The following is a 17,952-nucleotide window of genomic DNA, read 5'->3' as shown; positions in this document are numbered from 1 at the left end:
GTTTTACTGGAGGACCTCGCAAACATTTAATCACAGTTTGTGTGATGTAGTGTGTGTGTGGTGCTGCTCATGAGACACCTGAGTCTCATCCTAACCCTGAATGTGAAGTTTACTGAGTCACAGTCAAGATGGGCGACGTGACAGCTCCGCAAAAGTGAAGCCAAAATGTCTGGATCACCGCCTGGTGGTTGGCTGCAGTTTAGACCAACTGTCTCCTCCATGTCAGTGAGTGGGACATAAACCAAACAAAATAGTCAAAGTACACATTCAATATATTTTTCTCAAAGATTCTTATCACACCAATGTTTGAGCCAGTGTTTTCCTGATGACTTTGATTTTAATCAGTTATTTGATGCAATGAAAACATGGTGAAACGTCATGGTTGGTGGAAAATGTGTATCTGCAGGACCCTCACTACCGCAGCTCCATCCTCTGCTACGCAGAATTGGTCAAAGGTCACAGTGGCCTAAAAAAAAATGTGTGTATATTAATACGACTGCAGGGCTGTGATATTTGGTTTTTAGTTTCATCTTTCTGCTTTTTACACCAATGTAAAATCAACTTTTTTTCTAGTCTGGTACATTCACAGTGTTGTGTACAATGTGTACAACTGTCTTCCTTAATGATTAAACTTCTCGGTTTGCTGACACCACACTCTTCCTCCCTCCTCCACTCTCCTCTCCCCCGCAGGCTGTGCTTGGAGGCGAGGGATCCCTACTGTGGCTGGGACTTCAGGCAGCGGAGATGCACCACGCTGGAGGACAGCTCCAACATGAGCCAGTGGAAGCAGAACATCACCGTGTGTCCGGTAAGAATGACGTCATCTTAGAGCATTTTACTGTAGGAACGGTGAAAACACAGCATCACATCTGTTCCCATGAGGCTCAGATGCACAGAGGTAGTTGAGTTCTGAAGTGACCGTAGATGCGTCTGGATGTTTGTTTGTGTTACAGCCCGCGACCCTCGGTGAATAAGTGGTATAGATAATGGATGGATGGATGAATCAAAACAGATTAATAATCTATAGTCCTCTGAAAACTGGTTAAATAACTCCGACTGATGTTTGGTGTTTGTTTTCACAGCTGCGGATTCAAACCACCAATGGTGGCTTTGGACCCTGGGCGCCGTGGCAACCCTGCAACAACGACGATGGCGTGGACGGAGTCAGTTCCTGTTTGTGTCGCTCCAGGTCCTGTGACAGCCCCGCCCCTCGATGTGGAGGCAAAAACTGTGAGGGCCCCACCATCGAAGTCGCCAACTGTTCGAGGTATAGAGAACGACCATATTCTAACAACAACAACTCAGTTCTTATAATAAATCATATTTAATGTAAATGTTATAATAAAGGTTGAAATGACTGAATCATAGACCTATAGTGTAAATAAACCTATAATAACTGCAGTTAACCTACTAAACAAACGAGGTGTTACTCATTCAATCCTGTTCTTAACACTTCACAATGTCTCCCACTTTGTTACAGAGTAGCCTGTGAGTGCTGTTACTAGTTTATAAATTACCCAGCAGCCTCTGGACAAATTGAATTCTTGATATGCTTGAAAATTATGAGCCCAATAGATCATTTTCATTTTTCAGAATCTGTGGTGTTTCGAGTAAAACCACTTTTAGTTTGGAGCTGCTTTTAGTTTAATGTGTGGATTTATTATTTTCTCAGTTTTTTCATTAGATGTTGGTTATTTGATCACTGCAGTACTTTTCTTGTATAACGTGTGTAATTATTTGTCATTCATTTCATTATATTTGTTGTATTTTTTAGCTTCTTTGTGTTTTTATTGCATCTTATTTAGAGCACTTCTTGAAGAGTCCAAACCCGCTTTCCCTAAAACTGTGCTTTGGTACAGTATTTGCTAGTAAATAATAAATATACCGATAAATTATACAATCCCTGTTGTATAATAAATTAAAAAAGTGAGGCTGTGATTCAGCTTATTAAGCAGTTGTATAAAAGTTAAGTCCAGGACCAGATTAACTCTTTAACATATTTTCTTAAACTCTGCCATTGTAGCAGCAATTTCCAAACTGATTTTGAAGCAGCCACCTCAGGCCACTATTTCCATCCTGCCCGAACATGAGAAATATAATGAGTGTGAATCTTATTAGAATACGTAGGTGACACCTCTCAGCACCTCTGTCTGCAGGGCGAAGTGACCAGTCAGTGTTACAGCCAGCGGAGCCCAGACAGTGAGATTAGACACTTCCATCCCAGCGGATAGCTGTGCCAGATTTAATCCTTGGTGTCGAAATTGAATTGTGCGTTAGCAGAAAGTGGCAATTAAATCATGAGTACTACTACCCAGGACCAGAGCACTTAAGCAAATTGAATGAATGTTTCCCATTCAGAACGAGCTCGCTGTGTGTTTGCATCTCTGTTTCCAGAAGCTCAGACAAAAGCCCAAATTCTTATATTATTATTTCCCATGAGCATTTGAGAACACCTTGTAAGAGAATTATTAATTTTCTAAGTGAGAATTATACAAGTTTTTGAACCATTGCTACAGAGGTGGTCAGTACTTGTTCTTAAATATCTGCCTGTTGCCACAGAAATGGAGGCTGGACGCCCTGGTCGTCATGGGGACAGTGCAGCACAACCTGTGGTACAGGCTTCGAGCTGCGGCAGCGTTCATGCAACAACCCTTCACCGCGACACGGCGGCCGTGTGTGTGTGGGGCCGAGCAGGGACGAGAGGTGAGGAGAGCTCTTAAGACTGCGTCATCATGATGGGATATTCTGAATTAAACTGTAGATCATGTCTCTGATGTTATTGTTTGCAAAGGTTAATGCATCACTACACAACATCGTTTTCTGACTTCACATGTTAAGGAACATGTGTTAATACTTTTTTGAGTTATTTTGTACATACACACACAGGGGCAAAAGAAAACCCCTGTTTTTACATATACCGGCTCACAGGGTCAATCAAATAATAACCTTGTAATATCATCTTTGACTGTTCAAACTGGTCAAAATCCAAGAGCCGTATTATCGATATGATAGAGATACGATTTATCCTGTGACTTAATCAGTAAATACTGTTTTTCAGTCATTTTCACATCTAACAGCTTCAATATTTACAACCTTGAGCCAAAATACGTATTTTCTCATCTGTTACCATCACCAGCATCACCGCGCCTCCAAAACCACTTTCTGATCTGCCACTGATCGCTGTGATCCACTGTGATGGTTGTGTTTGGGTTTAGTCTCAAGTCCGCAGCTCTCACTGTCACTGTTATTTTGTCCCAATCAATCCTCATGAACTCCCCCCACCGCTGCCATCTCTGCAGGTTCTGTAATGAAGGGGTGTCCTGTCCTCAGCCCATCTTCTGGTCGCCATGGGGATCCTGGACCAAGTGCAGCACCGAGTGTGGGGGAGGTGTCCATTCCAGGGTCCGCACTTGTGAGAATGGCAACAGCTGCCCAGGATGTGCACTGGTAGGAAAAATACACAACCAGCTTACAAGCTAAGGATCTGTACATGTGCCTCTGTGACATTGTTGAACAACAACGTTCTGCAGCTGTAGCTTGGTTCCAGAGATTCTTATCTTATCTCCATCCAGGAATACAAGGCCTGTAACCTGGAGGCGTGTCCAGAGGTGAAGAGGAACACACCCTGGACGCCCTGGATGCCCGTCAACGTAACCCAGGGCGGAGCTCGTCAGGAGCAGAGGATGCGCTACATGTGCCGAGCTCACCTGTCCGATCCTCACGAGCTGCAGATCGGACGCAGGAAGGTGGAGACGCGATTCTGTCCCAACGACGGAACGGCGGCCTGTGAGACGGACAGTAAGTTCAGCAGCTCTGTTGTGATGCCTCCAAGTTTCATTGGCCTGCAAAACCACCTGATGACTCGTAAACCTCAGTTTCTTTTCAATGAACCTACCTGTCTCAGTTATCACCATTTATTATTGTATGACTCATGATCGTGTGTGTCTGATGTTGTTATTTACTCTGTAACCTGTGCACAGAGTCCTTGGGGGAATCCTCCAACATTCCCCCGTAGAGACGCAGCTGCCCGAATTAATATAGACGAGAAGAAATAACAACAATATGAATTCTGTGTGGAGTTTTGCTTAAACTATAATTAACTCAGTTTTAGGTGAGAGTTGATACAAATGAAAATATGCAGTGAAGGCAGCAGCGTGCAAAGATTCCTCCCAGCAGGAACGAGAGGCCGCCTGTTAGCTTCTCTATGCTGTTAGAGAAGCGGCTGGCACATGAGCAACATGGGGTCATAGTCCACTGCTCGCCACTAGAGGCTTTTCCATGTCCCCCTCTACTCAAATGATTACCTGTCGTCCCCTGTCAGCCACCTGGGGGTGCCGCATTGACTGACAATCTGATGAAACACCCACATGAGAGACCCACACAGACTGAGGGACGGACAGAAAGAGAAATTTGCCTGCTGGCAAAGTCGTATTCAGTGTGTGTGACTGACACTCAAAAGAATCTGCATGTTTCATATTTTTCTCTTTAAAGTCTTCAAAGTCTCAGGGCTTTTATTTTAACGATCTGATCTTGTGGAACATTTAGATCGTGTCTAGATCTGCTTTTGCTGGTTTAACGTTGGAAGGAAAAGGTCACTGCGACAGGCACATGGTTCAAGAAGTTTGTACTCAAGTGTCAAACATGAGCTAATAACATGCGATCTAATCGAATCTAATTCGTTTTGCTTTTTGTTCCCTTCTCTCCAGCCCTCGTCGAGGAGCTTCTGAAGATCCCTGTGGTGAGGGTGGCAGGTGCCGGCTGGTCCTCCTGGGAGTCCTGGTCGAGCTGCTCGCAGAGTTGTTCCAAAGGCTACCGCACCCGTCGGCGATCCTGTGCCGGACCAGAGGGGAAAAGCGCCCCTGTTGCGTGTCGGGGCTCACCTGTGGAGTACCAGGACTGTAATGTCCAGGCGTGTCCTGGTGAGTGAGTGTTTTATTGGTTCGTGAGGAGAGGACGTGCACACTGAGGCAGAAATAGAGACAGAGGGAGGTCAGTGGTAGAATAACAGTGAGTGGATCATTAGCTTCATTAGCTAATGGTTACCAGACGCTGCAGCAGTGCAGCGAGAGCCCTCCGACAAATTAAATTATCTATTTCAAACCACTCATCAAACCATAATCAGCTGACCTTGAACTCTGCTGACCACATGTTGCTGCATTGATGTAAAACACACACACACACACACACAAAAGGGTTGAACCCTCTTAACCTGTCACTTTGAATAATCCTGGACGATATTGAATAAATTCATGATTGATGGTGCAAATCTGATCAAATTCCTGGAGGGTATTTAAATGTCAGTTGTTGTTAGTGGTTCGCTCAGCAGCCAACTCGTGTAGCCTATAGGAGCCCAGACGAGGCGTCCTCGGTTATTTGGAATGCGAGGTAGCCAATTAGGAATCCTTCTGCCTCGAGTGTCAGCCGCTCTCACCGCCTCCGTCCTGGTAGATGGAGAGAAGGACAAGGCCAGAGACAAACAGAGAATGAGTGTGAAATAGTTACTGACAATGAGAACATGTTGGAGAATGATGGAGGGAATACGGAGGAGCTGAGGAGACTGAATATGTGTTGGTGTGTGTGTGTGTGGGGGAAAAGAGAGAGAGCGAGAGAGAGAGAGAGAGAGAGAGAGAGGCATGTTGTCATTGAGTCAGTCAGTAAGTCACAAGTTGCATGAATTCAATTATGAGTTTCATTACAAGAAGCTGTGACCTAAAAAAACAGCTGAGTCTGTTTTGTGAAAGCTGAGTTTGTGCTGTGATGTCAAATGAACAACACTGACTCCTGCAGGCAGCAGCAGATTTTATTCTTGTTTTCTGCGTTAAAGTTAAAGTCACTTCTTACGTCATTTGAGAGAAATCCAACTATTATCTCAGGTGTCTTTTTAAAGCCTGTGCAGGTTCACTTATCCGCTAGCAAACCTGTCGAATCTCAGGCCAGTTGGAGTCTAACATCAGCAGTCCTATGAATTAGGATATGAAGGAGGAGGCTCCCTGTCTAAACACTGGTGGTGATGATGAGGAATGGAGCAATTACATGAGACTTGACTTATCCAAGTTCAAGTCATTTAGAAAGTGGAGACCAGGTAAAGTCTAACGTCAGTCCAGATAAATTCTCAAACCATTCAAGATAAATTGAAGAAATGTCTCTAATCTGTTCAAGTTGAGTCTAATTTGTTTTTCAAGCCAATTGTCTTTAATTTTCCTACATTTCATATCGTCAAAAATAATTTGGACTCAAATCTAAATGTCCACCACTCTGAAGCCAATGTTGGTTTATCTGGGTCAAATAAAAATTTCTGCTTGTGAGCAACTGAACAAACACATTAAGATCATCTTCAGACTTCTCCCGTTAATGAAAACAGCCACACAGGAACATAGTAAGAGACTAATAGAAGCAGTTTGTCAGTCAGGTAACCAGTGAGCCGTTCGGTTACTCAGTGAATCCGACACTCAGCTAGTCAGCCAGGTAAACAACCGGTTAGAGTCAGTCAGGCAGAGTGCTGGTCACAGCCTGCTTCACTCTGTGTCACACTAATCCACTCAGCTAATGGAGTTTTCTGCAGCACTGTGACGTTACCTGGCAACACCGCCTCTCTCCGTCAGTCAGACGGACATCAGCCAGTCAACCAGCCAGTCAATTAGTCCGCTCCTCTGATCAGATCACATGAAACATCAACGGTCCCCATGGAGCAACATGCCACAGTCAGACAGGAGGTGGAACATAATCAACAACAGAGCAGAAGATGGAAGTGGATATTATTACAGAAGTAGAAAACATATTAGAACAGAAGATATATTATATATATATATTATTAAATTCGATCAAACTGCACCAGATTTCTCACACTCACACATATTAGTCCCTTAAATGTGACTAATCAAGATCAAGAAATGGTAAGATGCGTGAAAACGCCTTGCAACTCTGCAAATCTGTCAATGACAAATATTATATATATATAATAAAATAAGATTAAACATATAATATTCAGATATTAAAGATGAAGAAACGCCTCCCTGTTGCTGCATCTATTTATTTCCACTGCTCTCGGATTAGATGGATCCAAACTGATTAGATAGATCAAAACCTAAAGAGCTGAATGTTTCTCTCACTCTTTGAAATCTCGTCAAGTCTGCAGGAAGTCAAGCGTCACAGCAGTCAAGTGTTGAGTCATTGACATTCAAACTCAGCCCAGATTAATCCAGGCTTACTGAGGACAGTGATTTTACTGAGAGAGCAGCCACTGAGTAAGTGGGAGCAGGGATAGTTTGGATTAGTCTGCATCTTATCGTTTCAACAACGAGAACGTGTGTGTGTGTGTTACAGTGAAAGGTGCGTGGTCCTGCTGGTCGTCCTGGTCTCTGTGCTCAGTGGGTTGCGGCGGCGGTCACTACCAACGCACACGCTCCTGCAACAGCCCCTTGCCCGCCAACGGAGGGGACATCTGCATCGGACTACACACCGAAGAGGCCCTCTGCAACACACACACCTGCGATGGTAAGGTCACATACACACTCAGAGTCTAACTCCGTCGTGCCACCATTGTTCCAGGTCCTTTCATCACGCCTCCAGGCGGCCAATCATCCGCCACGCTGCGTCATCTCATGTGTTGTCCCCCCTTTGCTAAATTGCTTCTTTCATCTTCTCCTAATGAACAAAAGAGCTTCTAGATATATGAAAAGATCAACAGAGTCACGCTGCCAGAACAAAATGTCCTCCCGCCGTGTCTTTCCCACCGTGCACCTGGAGCTCTGAGCGACCTCTGTGTAAAAGGTTCCACTTGTGTTGTTGTGTTAAACAAACGCGAATCTCACACAAAGCATCTGAAAGTGCAGGTAAGCAAACAAACAACACAATATGATGACTCTCAAGATTGATTTGACGAATCTCTGCAGATCTCGAGAATTGTTCGTCTTATCACCTTCACACTTGAAAACTGAACAGCATCAGCACCACAGCCCAATGCAAGACACAGGTTTAGAATGGACACTGCACTCATGGTTATATTATTACAGAACAGTACAGACAATTAAAATTAACTTGATTCCAGTGGGAATGAATAAATGGAGCTCAATTAATGCATTTGTTGTGAGTGTTTGTAAATTGTCTGCTGTCGAGGCTTTGTGGTGTCAAGAGCTCAGTTTTATAATTATAATATGTTATAAAACAAGTAAACAAGGCGCAGGAAAAAGAAATACAGTAAGAAAACCACAATTAGGTTGAAATAAATCTGATGCTCATTTTTTTTTGTCACTGATTTGGAGGTCAGCTCAAAGTCTCACGTGACGATGAGATGTTTAACAGCCTCCTCCATGTTCCCCCCTCTAATCTCATTCTGCTCTCACAAGGACACTGAATTATTCATGAGATCCGAGTATCAGAACTCATAATAACTGTTCTGCCTCGTTCTGATTCTCAGGTTTAATGTCAAAGCTTCAGGGTTTTGTCATTTTCAGCCTGTTTCTTTAGTCACTATGCGGGAAAACAAAAGTGTGTGTGTGTGTTTTTACAGTGATGTAGTGCAGATGATTTCTGTCTGAATTAAATAGCAGTTTCCCCTTAGCCGTCGTTTTCCTCGGCTGCTTTTCATTTTGAATCCTCGCTCCTGTCATTCACGGGGAGAGTAACTCTTACAGTCGGCCTCCTCGGTAATTACAGACAAAGAAAGATAAATGTCTTTTCTCCCTTGCCTTTGTCGAGATGCTAATCATCCCCCTTCATCAGGTTAATGTTTTCCAGTTTGACCAATCCATCCCTTTTGGCCTGTACCGATCGACTGTCCGCTAACAACCTCTCCAGCCCGGATCTGTCTCCTCTTCGTGCGTGTGTTATTGACAGGCCCGCGTCGGTCATCTACCGAGGGTCCTGCTGGTGCCGCTTACCTCTCTGCATGAGTAATTAGTGGCAAGCGGGCTGTCAGTCACAGGTATATTTGATGCTCCTGTCGTAGGTCATTTGATTCAAGTGTCCACCAGTAATGGAGGACAGCAGGAAGCGGTGTCGGGACAGAATACTAACGAGGAGCCTCAGGCCCGATGGTTTGCCTCTGACTCAACAGAGCGAATAGTCAGGTCGTCCGGGTGACAAAAATAAATGGGAATAAATGAAGCAATTAAAGTGGGCTGTAGCATCGAAGGGTTATTAAAAAAGTTTCAGGTGGTCTGTGTGTTTTGTGCGTCTAGATGGTGCGAGAAGGGAGCAGATGGTGGCGACTGAGCGGCCGGTCGCTGAGCACCAGACTGACAGGAAAGGTAAAAGAGGCCTGGACTCGGGCCCTCGCTGCCAGAGCTCTGCACTCGAGAGCACCCTGAATAACAAACCAGCTTTCTCATCAGCCTTTCATCGCTCCCTTCACTCCGGTGCTTTTAGACACAGGGTGACAGAGTGCTTCAAGTGCGCGGTTCAAAGGGAGGAGCTGAGCGTCTGGAGTTTTCTCTTCCCTCTTGGGTCGCAGCCTTTGTTTACTGCTCTGTTGCCTGCTGCGGGGAAACAACTCTAAAGCTTTGCTCAGAGGACAAACATCTCCACTATGCACTAAACAAACTCTCCACGGGTTCACTCTTCCAATCCTGTTTACATCACAAACACTTTTCTGTGTGTTCGGGCTCTTCTTCTGGCCGGGAGGGTCGCTGGCCGCGGGCGGCGGCGGCCTGGGTGGGCGCGTTGGTTTCCAGGCCTCCTGAGTTTGATGAGGCCTGTGTTGGTTGTCTGGGTTTGTGCTGATTGTTGTTTCTTTCTGTGTTTAGGTGGCTGGATGGCCTGGTCGCTGTGGTCGGCGTGTGATGATTCAGGCTTGCAGATGAGGAATCGGGTGTGTGGCGCTCAGGGCAACACTCCATGTGTGGGGAACAGCACGCAGCGCAGAGACTGCAATGAAATACCTGGTGAGTCAGTTCTCAGATACACGCTGTGCACGAGCAGCCTCCATCACAGCAGGTCAAGGTTGGCCAACTTTGGCAAAGTTTCGAGGAGACGACCTGTGTGAAACTTTTGCTACTGCAGTTTCTTTCTCAGTCATGCTTCTGGTTTGACTTATTTTTCAATATTTATTCTGGATTTTTTCACCAAGAGACATCGTGTCTTTTACTGGAAACCCCTGATCACACACAGGTTCACACATTCACACCTGGATGGGGCCCACACCAGCACTTACTGAGCGGCTCCACTGGAGCCGGGATGTTGGTGTGTGAGGGATGAGCTCTGCTGTCTCACTCGTCTGGTCGCTTGTTAGCTTCCATAACCTTCAGGACATCACTTCCCCTTTATGACACATAGAAACTTGTAAATTTAGAGGTTTAATGTGGAAAGAGATTCTACACAGTGTGCTTGACCTCTTACATTCTCTTGGCACCCTGTCCTCCTGCCACAGCTATTGGTTCGGTTGTGACTCGTCCCCTTTCCCCTCTCTCTCTCTCTCTCTCTCTCTCCATTTCACACCTACTATCCAGTCAACAAACGTGAAAATGCTCAAAAATATCTTTAAACATTTCAAGAAAATATTAAAATCAAGCAACATCTGATAAAGCCACTTCAAAATCCAACTTTCCTCTAAAAATATGTTTGAAGCAATGATTTAAAAACAGGTAAAGTGCCAGCAGGTCTAAACTCCAGAGTCTCGGAGCCCAGATGGTAAAAGCCAGCTCAGCCTCAGTTACCAAACTGACGGCCAGACTTTGCTGAATCCTAAGTTTAACTTTGCTCATCCGTCATTGTCACAGTATCGCAGTCGTTCAGTGTCATCATCCTCACCTTCTGCGTTCACATCCATCCATATGCCTCATCTGTGTGTATGCAGCCTGCATCCTCCCTGTGCACTAAACTCATCCGCCTCTTCTCATTAACCACAGTTAAGTCCATGCGAATGCAACAAGTTGGCAGTTGACCCCGTCGGCCTCAGCTCGCCGTGTCACCTATGACGATCTGTGAAAAGTTTCTCCTGAAATGATCTTTCATGGCCTGCCGCAGTCAGCCCGTCCACACACGGAATCCCTAATGAGTCCAGACGAAGGCGATTAATATTAATGGGTTGTCACAACACCAAATCACATCTAATTTCAGTGCAAATTTCAATGAGGCGATGGACGGATTTGTTAAGGTCACTGGTGGAGAGGAGGCGGCTGCGAGGGAGCTGGAAAATTAGGCCAAAAAATTAATCAAGGGATGTGGCACTGCAATTAAAAGTGTTCACACACACACGTCAACCCTCCCTGCTCCCCTCCTTGTTTCCTCCTCGGCAGCGGACAGGATGTGTCGTCGCTGTAAATAATTGTCTTGCCGTCAAGCGTCTGTAACAGCATCTAGAGGGGGTCACTACGGCGGAGCTGTTTTCTCGCTCTCACCAGGGAACCTTTTGAATTCGCCGAAGCTAAAAAAAAAAAAATCTCTGCAGAACATTTTAAGCAACATCTCAATTTCTCATTCCCTGTTTTTGTTTTTCCATGTGTCAGCTCTCCCGGTGTTACAGTCGCTGGTTGTGTGTTCTGAAGGCTGTTTCTCCAGGGAGAGTGCATGTGTGTGTGTGTGTGCATGTGTGTGTGTGCATGCAGGTGTGTGTCTGACCCTGTGTTCCTCTCCTCTCTGCAGTCATTCTCCCTGCATCTGGTTTTGATAAGGACCAACACTGCGGAGGTAAGTGGATTAACAGCTGCCTTCACTTTGTTCCTGTCCTTGTATCTGTTTCCACAGATGTCTGCACCATGATGTGAGTTCTCATACATTATATGTGCATCTTCATGCGAGTGTTTATTTCAGGCTGTGCAAAATTCAAACAGCTGATCAGGAGGAAGATTAAATATTTTGGCCACTGTAGCTGCATCCTTTAGAGGATGTGATAGTCTTCGTGGCCCTGGTAGACCACCAAGGCCGAATCAAAATCAAACAGTCTGGCCTACAGAGGCTCTAGGTCGCCATCACCAGCTAGTGCCGCCATTATTACTGTTGCTTGGCAACAGAGCCAAAATTGGACACGACAAGAAAGTTTTAATGCCCCTTGATTTTTTTTCTTCATCACTAAAGCTCGATGAATCCTGGGATTGGTAGGGCTTGGAATGGAGCCTTTGTTTCTCAGAGATTAAAGGACCCATTTGTCTGCCACATTTGAAGGAGCCTTCAAAATTGGACAGTCTAGCTGCGCCGCTGTTATGCAATCGGTCTTCAAATGCAGCCTCCGAAGGATGCAGACCAGTGTGGTACCTGGAACATGCTGGATTTGTCAAAACTATTGTATAACGGCAAATGAAGAAGCTCTCAAGAACGCAGTTTGGCTCTGTGTGTCTGATTTGTATAAAACCTTGAGACTTTCTTTCTTTTCTTTTTTCTTTTTGTATCCTAACTATTTCCTCATAGGAAGCACAAAACCCAAATTATAAACTCAAGTGCACATTTCTGTCCCTGAAAAGACCGATATCAACACAGAGACACTCAATTTTGAACATTTTGAACGAAATCACTATCTCACAATTTTTAACAAAGTAAAAAAAACCTTCTTTCCTGATTCAAACCGTGTAACTCTACCAAGTTTAATGGAAATCATTTGAATGTGTTATTTAGCTTAAAAAGAAACAAACCAACACATAAATGGACAAGGTTGACGACATAACCTCGTTTGTTGAGGTAATTATGCAGAAGTCAGTGTTGTATTCCATCAATAGAAGAAAGAGAAGTTGAACTCAGCAGGTCTCTCAGAGCGTCCTCTCCTCACGCAGCCACACGACCTTTTCACGAGCTCAGTTCAGTCTGAGAAACAAAGAACCGACCGTTTCCACCGCAGTGTTCCACAGTTATAATCAGCACTGACGTCTCTCCTCTTGAGGGAGCAATGAAAGAATCCAAAAGTCAACAAGGTCTTTGCTGAGAGTACTGATCCCCCTCGAACACACACTTCACATCATTTTTACTTTTAATAACCAAACGAGGTTGTGTCGGAGAAAACCACAGACTATGAATGAAGATGGACGCCGCATCTCCACTTCCTCCCATTGTATAAAAAAGTGGAGTCGCTGTATCGAGGTCCCGCCTGCTCTGCTCACTGTTTGAATTTAACTGAGGAAGTTACAGTTATGTCTTAATTACTTTACCATTAATCAAAATGGGGGTGCAATAATGTATGCTGACCTTTCCACGTCTCCTTCATTTCCCAGCATTCACCTCCATCCACCTCATCGCCACGGGCGTGTCCTGTTTCCTCGGGGCGGGGCTTCTGTCCTTCTTGATCTACGTCTACTGTCAGCGTTTCCATAAGCCCTCGCAGGAGTCCGCCGTCATCCACCCTACCACCCCCAACCACCTCAACTACAAGGGCAACACCACGCCAAAGAATGAGAAGTACACGCCCATGGAGTTCAAGGTACGAGTTTTTAAATTTCACACGGATAAAGGTAGTATGTCGTAAAACCTGGTGTTACACAAACACACCCGATGTGAAATGTAGAAAATTCAAGGGCACTGAATGTGATTCATGTTTTATTTAGAGCGTTTATTCATGCATTTATCTCAATTGAGCGCAAACCACAGAAGATGAATTACCGTTCATTTCTATTCCTCCTCGCTCTTATACGGAACCTATCGGCTCTAAGTCTTTTTCTACCTGCAGCCCACAAACCAAGTCCTTATTAATGGGCCCCATTAACTTTCTAAAGCATTATCCAGCCCTCCACCTCCCACTGCTATCACTCTACTGTGCACTCACATTTACAACCAGTCAAGAAAAGTACTTTCACCAGAGGCTCGTAGACTTTTACTGCAGCTTTGTGTCCTTTTCTCTGCACTTTGCATTGTTCGCTCTCTAACTGATTGTTGATTAACTCGGGGAGATGATTGATTTTTCCCGTCAGTGTAACCTTGCAACGAAGAATCCATAGAATCCATTATTCCAGACTTCCAATTCATTCGCTTGTAGTCAAAACAGCGTCCATGAGGCAGGAACCACTTGCAGCTGCAGCGAGAAGCAGCGGCTCGTTAACATCATTGTTTGAAGTCAGCCCGGACATTGCTGTAGTGAATGTTACCTTGACTTGTGTTTTTCTTATATTCTGTTGAAAAACTTTATTTTTCACTTCTTTTCCTTATTTTTGTATTTTTGTTATAAAGTCGTTTTTTAAATGTGTATATTTTACTTTGTAAATCTTTTTAAAAACACAATTTGGTTTGAAGATAACACTTAATTTTACAATGACAACAAAGTTCCTGAATCTTGAAAAGTTTTCGCTCGTCCTCTTATTGGTTTCCCGGTCCATAATAGACCGTGATAGACAGATGGTTCATCCAATCATCCGCCAATTATTTTTTGAGAGTTCCTGCTCTTTTCTAAAGATATTCCAACAAAGCCTTCCCAGATGGTTCTGAAACAAATCATCTGTGAAACAAACCATCTGCTGCGTCAGGTTACTGTTTCTGTAAAGTGCTCTGGTGATAAACAGCTGTGGAGAACTAAACTTAAAACTTTGAATATGTTGAGTTTGATCTTTGTCACCATCGCTTAGTTTCTCCAACCAAGTTTTTAATTCGAATACGTTGATCTGACACCATCCTTTTGTCTTCTCGTGGCTGTTGCCGGCATTATTTTCTCCATATATTCACTCTTCTGCATCTCAGAAGTTGCACAGTCACTCATTTCATTTATTTATACTCGGCTACATCATCCGAAGTCAGCAGCTGCATCCATCTCGCCTTGAGAGCTGAGGACAGGTCGTCCTCCCCGGTTCCTCTGAGTGATCACAGAGCAGCTTGAAATGATTAAGATAAGAAACCATATCGATCTGCTGGTATTACAAACAAACACTTTGACAGCTCTTTCCGACACATCGCAAACTAATAACAGCTCAGTCTCAACTGTGTTTGTGTTTGGAAGTTGCGTCTCACACCAGAAAGAAGCGATCAACACGACATTCGTGCAACATCAGCTGGGGTTTCCGCAGGGGTTCACCTCCGCAGGGGTTCACCTCCGCAGGGGTTCACCTCCGCAGGGGTTCACCTCAACTCCTCCTACCACCATGACCGTGTCTAAGCCCGGAGCCCTGTCAGGAGCACGGTACCTGATCACAATGATCCATCGCTGTATTTGTGATTGTCAGCCTCCCGACACTTATTGTCCCCGCCTCCATTGTTGTCGCTGCGTGGACACGACACTGACAGCTGCTGTGGGGTTGAGAGCCTGAACTCATTAGCTTTAATGACCAGAGAGGGCAGTCAGACGGTGCAGCCGATGTCACCGTGCACGGCCGCAGCGCTGTTTATCCAGCAGGTGCATCTCCAGGCTAATTTATGATGCCCAGCATTGTGTATTTCACCGACTCTAACCTGATTATCTCACCGCCTCGGTCCCCAGAGCTGTTCACATGGATCACATTAGACTAATGCTCCACCCTGTGTTCAGCTTCTACTGAGACTCAGCCATTGCATTGGATGTTAGACTGGTGAATTCCTGTCATCTCATCTATTAGTGCGCTGGGTATAAATAACATGAGCTAAATTACATTTGGTCAATTGGTTTGCTTTGGTTATGAATCAGAACCTCAATGCCAGTGGAGATATTTGATTCGAGAATTACCGATGTTATTTGTGTCTCTTATAAAAATCGTAGACATTTAATTGGACTATTTAAATCATTTTCTTTTTTAAAATGAAATCCAGCTGTTACTGGCTTTAAGAGAAATGTTTCTCTCTATTTGTAAAATGAAAAAAAAATCTATTTTAGAAAACACCTGACAACAAGTTGATTTACATTAAAAACTCACTTTTTTCACTTTCGTTTAAGAGGAACTTTTTTACATTTTGGGGGATATTTTCATTTCCTTTCATCCTGAGAGTCACATGAGAAGATCGACGTTGCTCTCATGGTCTGTATTTTTAATATAAGGCTACAGTCAGCAGACAGGTAGCTCAGCTTAGCATGAAAGGGAAACGACTCGCGTAAAACGTGTGATTCTGAAAGAGTGGAACGTTAAAATTCCTTTTCTTCGCTTCTATTGTTCCAGACACTGAATAAAAACAACCTTCTGCCAGATGAACGATCCAACTTCTACCCGACGCCACTGCAGCAGACGAACGTCTACACCACCACCTACTACCCCTCGACGCTGGGCAAGTTTGACTACCAGCCCAATGCTTCCCCTTCGCCGTGCAGAACCTACAACCACAGCAACAACAGCTGAGACACGCCCCACAACCACCTTTCCAACCCCCCCCCCCCCCTCCCCCCTCTGCCGCAGACCCAAAACGGACACCGCCCAACCTCCATGGTGACATAACTGAACCGACCTGAACTGAAATGTTTCTCAGAGCCGGGTTCCTCTGTTCACCATCGCCCCTGCTCCTCGCTGTCTCTTCTGCATGGCAGGGTTTGTGTTTTCAAGGGCGTTTCTGGAACCTTCCATCAGGAGATGTGGGCTCGGACAACAATGCAGCCAGCTCGGTGTGTGTTATCTCAACGGCCTGACTCTACATAGCAGTGTCAACCCAGAGCATCGTCTTCATGAGAGGATCCAGTGGAAAAGCCTAGCAGGGCGACTTTCGGCTTTATTCAGATTATTATGAACAAAGGGCACATCAGCACAGGTGCTGAGTCGAGCGTTCACGATTACAGAAAAGAAAAGAGCAGAACAGTAAAAAAAAAAAAAAAAAAAAAATTCCATTTCCCTGGATCTGGGTCACCGTTTTTCTCCTCTCCGTTTCAAACCACATTCTCAGCCTGTAATGAACTTTGAGTCCCTCGACAACAAAAGCAGTTACTGAGAATAAACAGCGCATATCGTAATGTCCTTGCCACACAGCGAGGAGCGGGAGAACAACAATGAAGTCGATGATGAAATAAATTAGAGATCAATATCAGCCCGGTTGTGCGGAGGGGGATATGCACGCCCTCCATTGTTGCTATTTCCTGTGACAGAAAAGATAAGAACTTCTGAGTGAAGTTTTAGGACGGCTGCTTGAAGGAGTCACCGGTTGGAAATAATCTTTTAAATCTGCTCATGATCGGAGCCTTTCGAGGACCAAGGACATTATGAAGGGGGGGTTATGAACATGCCTGTACGCAACAGAGGGCAGGGGCGACATCTGTTTTCTTTCCAACACTTATGCTTTTTCTCCCAAGAACAATAAAGACTTGTGAAAGAGAAATGATTGATTCTCCAATCGATGCATCGATTCTACTGAGTGCTAAATAGCTCGGTGGTCATATCAAATATGACCAGTGCGCTGAACAACTGGACTGGGTTTTTTTATTATGGTAGAATAAGCTAGTAGACTGGCACTTGTTCTTTTTTTTAATGTTTGTTTTTTAAGATAATTGTTTTATGCTCAAATGAGCCGTAGCATAGGAGGAAATATTTTGTTAAAATAAGATATAGCTGATTAATTGTTGTTTCTCTAATTTCACTTCACTGAATGAAAACATTCTTTTTTCATTTCTTGGTTTTTCAGCAGCTCTGTAACCATCACATCTTCAGTTCCTGAAACACAAAGAAAATAAAAATTACTGATTTTTACAAGAAAATTAATGATTGTTACAAAACATCTATTTGTACGATGGAGTATAATTGGTCAAGTTAGAGAATAAAAGATTCGGAGATTTCAAGAATTAAGATGTAATATTAGGAGAATAAAGTCTCACAAATTATGTAATACTTAATGGTTACGGGGACTTTTACTGTTGCTGCAAAATTGCAACTCAATTCTCGTTTCTCACATTTACTTAATTCTCATAAAATGACTATTTCATTCTTGTTAAATTAAAACCTGTTTAAAAAAACTCATAAAATTACTTTATTCTTATAAAAATAAATATTTTCTTTTGAATTTTTCTTGTAAATGTACAGCTTTTTTCTCGCAATATTAAAACGTCATTCTTGAACTCTCCAACATGTTTTTTCTTTGACATGGCCAAAGTATTCTCACTTAAAAAAGAAAGAAAAAAAAGATGCTTGCGTAGAAGTTTGCCTGAAGATCAAAACGAGTGCA

At 44.0% G+C, this 17,952-nt stretch overlaps 1 protein-coding gene across 4 annotated transcripts in view; it reads left to right on the top strand.

Moving 5' to 3' along the window:
* The window catches only part of sema5ba (sema domain, seven thrombospondin repeats (type 1 and type 1-like), transmembrane domain (TM) and short cytoplasmic domain, (semaphorin) 5Ba), a 129,393-nt gene extending 112,771 nt beyond the window's left edge, over positions 1 to 16,622 (top strand). For 3 of the 4 annotated variants that reach the window (XM_069533398.1, XM_069533397.1, XM_069533401.1), the window contains 12 exons: positions 691 to 808; positions 1,083 to 1,267; positions 2,560 to 2,703; positions 3,300 to 3,447; positions 3,573 to 3,798; positions 4,707 to 4,919; positions 7,324 to 7,494; positions 9,180 to 9,248; positions 9,744 to 9,881; positions 11,581 to 11,625; positions 13,137 to 13,342; positions 15,972 to 16,622. In XM_069533398.1, coding sequence (XP_069389499.1) covers positions 691 to 808; positions 1,083 to 1,267; positions 2,560 to 2,703; positions 3,300 to 3,447; positions 3,573 to 3,798; positions 4,707 to 4,919; positions 7,324 to 7,494; positions 9,180 to 9,248; positions 9,744 to 9,881; positions 11,581 to 11,625; positions 13,137 to 13,342; positions 15,972 to 16,148 — 1,840 coding nt within the window. In that variant the 3' untranslated portion in view covers positions 16,149 to 16,622. The remainder of the gene's footprint in view (positions 1 to 690; positions 809 to 1,082; positions 1,268 to 2,559; positions 2,704 to 3,299; positions 3,448 to 3,572; positions 3,799 to 4,706; positions 4,920 to 7,323; positions 7,495 to 9,179; positions 9,249 to 9,743; positions 9,882 to 11,580; positions 11,626 to 13,136; positions 13,343 to 15,971) is intronic. The other variant, XM_069533400.1, reaches the window with a different exon arrangement.
* Positions 16,623 to 17,952: the final 1,330 nt, after the last annotated feature.

Source organism: Paralichthys olivaceus, chromosome 10 (assembly GCF_024713975.1).
Source record: "Paralichthys olivaceus isolate ysfri-2021 chromosome 10, ASM2471397v2, whole genome shotgun sequence".
In the NCBI taxonomy this organism is placed as follows: domain Eukaryota; kingdom Metazoa; phylum Chordata; class Actinopteri; order Pleuronectiformes; family Paralichthyidae; genus Paralichthys; species Paralichthys olivaceus.
Note: the sequence above shows the minus strand (reverse complement) of the source record. Positions and strands in the feature narration are given on the sequence as shown.